Raw genomic sequence first — 5,207 nt, 5'->3', positions numbered from 1 at the left:
GCGCGTTTCGCACCACCTCCCCTTTTGCGACGCCCATGAGCCGAGGAAGCTCCCTCGTCACACGGAAAGGGAAGGGAGAGGAAGGGGAGGGGCGAGAGGAGGAAGGGGAGGACGAGGAGGAGATGTGGATCCAGCGGTCGCTGTCCTCCACGTCGTCGACAGCGTCCTATTCGTCCTGGACCCTCTCCTCTCCCTGTCGTTCCCGCGCCGCCTCCTCCCCTCCCTCCCTCCTTCTCCCCCTTTCCCCCCCTTGCCTCCCGCTTTCGGGCAGCCTCGACGGCCACGAGGAAGGAGGGAACGAGGATGGGAGGGAGGAAGGGAAGAAAGAGGAGGTGAAGAGAGTCTTCTGCAGGGCGGCTGTGGTGGGCTGGTTGTTGACTTTTACTGTGGCGGTGGGTCTGATGGCCTCTCAGCCCCTGCTACCCCTAGGAGCGACGATGTAGTGGCTTTGTCAAGTCAGCCCTCCCTTACGGGCAACCCGCCCGACTGCTGTGTATCAGTATGCTGGAGAAGACGAGCTGCTTTCGAGAAGAGTTGCATATATATTAGCAAATTCACGTGGTGAGGACACCGCGTTTTGTAAAGATGCTTGCCCCATAAAGAAAGTGGACGGGGTGTATTTCGACTAGGACGGAGTCGCAAGCTTGAGATTCCGTATAGATACTTGAAAGGAAAGGTTGAGGAGGGGAGGCGATTGTTTTACGAGTGGTGGAATAGGGGTTGACAATGTTTATCCTCGGAAAAGTATGAGTTGGGAAGAGAAACAGAGTCAAGGAAGGCGAAAGAGGCGACTCGAAGGAAACATGGAGGGAGGTTTGGTGCGATCAGTGTATGAAACGATCACAACAGGTTTTTGTGACCGTGTGGGTATTGAACTACACATGCATATGACTTGACTAGAACACACGTTGCTCGAAGGACTTGCAGCCGTGCGTGGATATAACTGTTATGTATTGAAGAATTCAGGCGATGACTTGATCCGCTCAAACCAATTAAGTTGGGTAATAGCAGGTTGCGAGACTACTTTCTGAAAGAAATTTATCTGCCTTAGTCAATCCTGTTGGACATTTGAGCCCTATTACATATTTTTACCCTTATGGAGGCTGCTCACTACAAGCTGGGGACGATAGAAATGGACAATCGGGATAACAGTGCGTCACATATTAAAAGGACAAAATCGAATACCGTTTTTTGTGTCGTTGTATCTTACTCTGTGTCTTATTTGTTTTTACTGCTCAGTTGTAACAATTAAAAAGTCCTTCGCGTGTGAAAAATTTGTTCTCACAGGGTCGAAAAAGCACACTTGATACCTCGCCACCATTATAGACCCTGCTCCTGTTTAATGCACCATTTCTACACGACCTCAGCAGTACACCTCTATGTTTAACACAGGTTATTTTTCTATTAATTTTCTTGTTCATCAATTTGGACTTTTGGGACGCGTGCGACTTTCTGTCGCGATGGACTTGTGGCGTCCGTGACAGCCCGCCGTCGGCGCACTGCCACATACCACTTGCCTTCACACATGCGTTGTCTTGACGCCCCATAAAGCTGAACCTCAACCGCATCTACAAGTCACCATCCGTGTCATGACGAATTGGCCTCCCCTTGACCATATTGTATCCCCAATCTCACCCGTCGTACCCCGGCAGGAAGGTTTTAAGGGCCAGAAAAGGCAGACGACCCTCTGGTTGATGAAGGAAGCGGAAGCTTCTGCTTCTGCCTCTTGCGTACGAGCTTGTGCAATCCAATGTGCGGTAACTTTTTTCCCCCCGCCGCGGCTCGTGTAGAACTCAAGACGTACGTAGCCAATGAGTAATGAAACTTCTATGGCTTATTGGTGACTTAATTGGCTAGTTGATCTGCATAAAGTATGTTGTCTTTCATAAACGAGCCATCCCCATGCGTCGCTTTAGGAAGCAGCAGGCGGAAGCGGGGACGGGAAGAATCCTTCCCTTTTTGCCCCTGAAAAGGCATAATTGTTGACGACCTGTACGGCATTGCACCATGAGATCCTAATGCGACCGATCTTAGTGTGTAAATAGGCACCCGCATGTCTGCGCAGTGGTTTTAAAGGACGAGCAACCCATGCAAAGCCTCGCGTTGTCTCCTCTCACCTCCTGTCAGTATGTCCCTTGAAAGCTAGGGTAGCGGTTCTAAATCCAGTTCGTTTCTTCACATACACATGGACAAATATTTTCAACAGTATCAAGTCTCCGTCATACATTACCACTCGCCTTCATCATGCGCACCGTATGCCTTTTCATTGCCAGCCTGGGCTTCGCATCTGCTTTCCTTGCCCCCGTTCCGTCCTTCACTCCCACGCGCATTCGCACGACGCAAACCTCCATGATGCTTTCTCCTGGTATGCAAGCGGAAAGCGTAGCTCTTAAAGAAGCCTGTGAAGGGAAATCAATGGGTTTGGCGTAGACGATGATCAAGTTGCCCTCTCTCGGGCTGTGTGAAACTGTGCCTCGTCTTAACGCACGTTCCATTTCTTCATCCTTTGCATGTATGGTCCCTTTTCATCGCGCGATTAGAGGACATTGCCACAGGAACTAGCAATCTCTTGGCCATCGTGAAGGAGAATGATGTCTTCGTGAAGAACGCTGGAGACTATCCGTAAGTCCGGCGAAATAGGGGAAGTGACAGGAGGAAACAGCACTCATCAAGGCTAAAGGTCAAGGCAATAGGCGTGGCCTACGACGATGGTTCTCACAAATAATTTTACTTGATCTTATGATGTGCGCTTATAGATTATAGATTAGCCGGACTGGCTTGTCTCTCACCTTCCTCCCTTCCCCCCCTTCCCCCGGCAGGTGGGGCTCCGTGCAAGCACCTGGCTGGGCTTTGCCCGTTGCGGCCATCGCCACACTTTCTTTCGGTGTCATCATTCCTCTTGTCCTCAAGCCCGGCGTAGATGCCTTCAATACTGGTAGGAGAAGGTGATAGGGAGGAGTGGGGAAAACAGCACAGATAGTGGTGCGATATTTACCATAGCGTTCTCCTGATTTCACTTGTGCTTCCATCTGGACATTTATTTCTCCATTTTTCATTCATCCAGGTGGTGCCAAAGGGGCGGAGAAGATAGCTTCCTCCACAAAAGCCTCATCTCGCCCAGGGGCGAAGCCAGCAGCGGGGAAGGCTGGAAAACGTGTTATGGCAAAGGGAGGAGTCCCTAAGAAGAAGTAATTTCATTGACTTGGAGTACGGGATCCACATTGCGAAGTGACCGAGACTTTCTCGGAGCACGGAATGTGGCGGTAGGGATGCCTGGAATCCCGGGCCAAAAACGAAGTGAAGAGAAGTTCGGTTCTTGGTGTGTGCAGGCAGCAGAAAGAAAATCACACACCCTGTAATAGATCTTTCAGCAGCCTTTGTTTGAATTTTTGTACTTAAATTATTGTGAGCAATGACTGACATGTGAAGTTGAGCGAAGAAAATTCGTGAAGCTGTCTACTGACTTTCGACAAGAGAAGAGCAACTTTCAGAAAATATTATGACGAAAAGAAACTTTCACAGCGTGATCGCTTTATGATGGAAAACTTCAGTTGGCTGTTGCTTCACTAATTTATCAACGTATTTTCTCTAACAAGATGTCTTGGATTACGTCACACATGTATCATCCTGATTGGACGGCGTCATATCCCTGCAAGCACAAGTGACAGCGTATCATTTACTGCAGGAGCTCAAAATTCGATGGTAGCCCTTCTAATGGTTGCAACAGAGCGTTGATTGAGTATTTCTCGCCTCCCAGGCCTCCGTCTAGTACAGGGACCTGCTCTGACCTCGGTACCACTTGTTCGTGAGCGTGATTGGATATGTAGTCAACGACATTTGTCTGTATGATATTTTAAGAATAGCAATGACCCAAAGTCTAACCTAAATTTCAGGGATGATGTGAAGTGTTTGGATTTTTGGCGTGATGATGGGCACATATTGCGACTCGTCAATCTTCGAGCAAATTTCACAGTAAAGATGATCGAGGTAGAGAGAAATGAGAGAACTCGATAGCAATGGAAATAATGTGATAAAATCAAGCAATGGGGAGAGAAACGGCGTCTTACTGACCTTATATAAAGATGCAACGGAGATAACGAGAGCGTGAACACCATATCCCCCCGGATGGGCCGATGGCTACTCTGGTAGGGCCCGCGTCGCAAACTATTCCCTAGTCATTCCCAATCTAGGGATCCCGTGTCGAACCGACCGGGAAATCTCGTTTCTCATTACTCTCAAATTATTCGTCAAATTCGTAGGTGGAGAGCTGTCGATTGGAGGTTGTGAACGCTTTGCGTGCTGGCCTAGAGGTTTATAGCCCGTGAGCGGTGGAGAGTGATTCCATATTCGATGACGGGATAGTAAGGGTCAAGGGATAAGGGACATCACTTACCATCCTTGCGAGAAGAAGTATGGAAGGTGGGTCAACAATAAAAGGCATTGACGCGGGTGCATACTTTCCAAGGCGAAGGAGAAGAAGGAATGCAAATTCGAGGTAAGAGCCTGTCTGTCCTAAGTGCTTGTACCGGTGTGTTTCCCCAATTTACGCCGTCCTCCTCAGAGTCCTCTGTCTTACTTGTCACGCATCAACCACCAACAAAAGATCCCACTATGGAATCTGTGAAGGAAATTCTTATCAGTTTTGTAGCTTCAAGGCATCGCGCTCTCTCCTATTCCTCTGCGCTTTGGCATTTCTTCCGCATGCGAGCGCGTTTCGCACCACCTCCCCTTTTGCGACGCCCATGAGCCGAGGAAGCGTTCGTATCGACGGTGCGAACGGGGCGGAAGGAGAAGGAAGAGAAGCAATGATGGAAGAGGAGACGCTGGCAGCGCGGAAGGCACAAGAATGGCTCCGTATAGCCCGCTCGGAAGGTGGTCGTCTCAACCGTCGATTGCCATCCGCCCGGATACGCACCTCCCCATCACCTTCTCTCCCCTCCTTTCCATTACCAGGCCCAGGAAGCTTGAGTCCTTCTTCGGCTTATAAAGACAGAATGGCAGGCTCCAAAAGCAGAGCCGTGGGCGGGAAAGCGACGTAGGTGGTGGGCCTCGGGTGGCGACCGGGTTGACGACAGGCCCCGGCTCATCATCGATTCTTTTCCTCCACTCACGCTGACCACCAGGAATGGCAAATCTGTGGGTGAGCACGACAAAGAGGTCCTTGAACGCTTGCGGCGGCGCAGGTACGTTGAATGCTTTTCTTCTCT

The 5,207-nt window shown here is 49.9% G+C and overlaps 2 protein-coding genes across 2 annotated transcripts; both read left to right on the top strand.

Moving 5' to 3' along the window:
- Positions 1 to 2,200: 2,200 nt before the first annotated feature.
- NGA_0207200 (uncharacterized protein) lies at positions 2,201 to 3,545 on the top strand. The gene is made up of 4 exons (XM_005854168.1): positions 2,201 to 2,365; positions 2,541 to 2,622; positions 2,820 to 2,916; positions 3,065 to 3,545. The coding sequence occupies exons 1-4, from the start codon at positions 2,245 to 2,247 to the stop codon at positions 3,089 to 3,091; spliced, it is 327 nt and encodes a 108-aa protein (XP_005854230.1). The 5' UTR covers positions 2,201 to 2,244; the 3' UTR covers positions 3,092 to 3,545.
- A 712-nt stretch (positions 3,546 to 4,257) lies between these two features.
- On the top strand, positions 4,258 to 5,205 carry NGA_0207300 (uncharacterized protein; the record flags this gene model as incomplete). Its single annotated transcript, XM_005854169.1, has 3 exons — positions 4,258 to 4,495; positions 4,604 to 5,035; positions 5,124 to 5,205. Coding segments are annotated over exons 1-3 (597 nt in total), but the record flags the coding sequence as incomplete, so codon positions are not given.
- Between the last annotated feature and the right edge of the window lie 2 nt (positions 5,206 to 5,207).

Source organism: Nannochloropsis gaditana, assembly GCF_000240725.1.
Source record: "Nannochloropsis gaditana CCMP526 unplaced genomic scaffold scaffold599, whole genome shotgun sequence".
Classification (NCBI taxonomy): Eukaryota; class Eustigmatophyceae; order Eustigmatales; family Monodopsidaceae; genus Microchloropsis; species Microchloropsis gaditana.
This window is presented reverse-complemented; position numbering and strand designations above follow the sequence as displayed.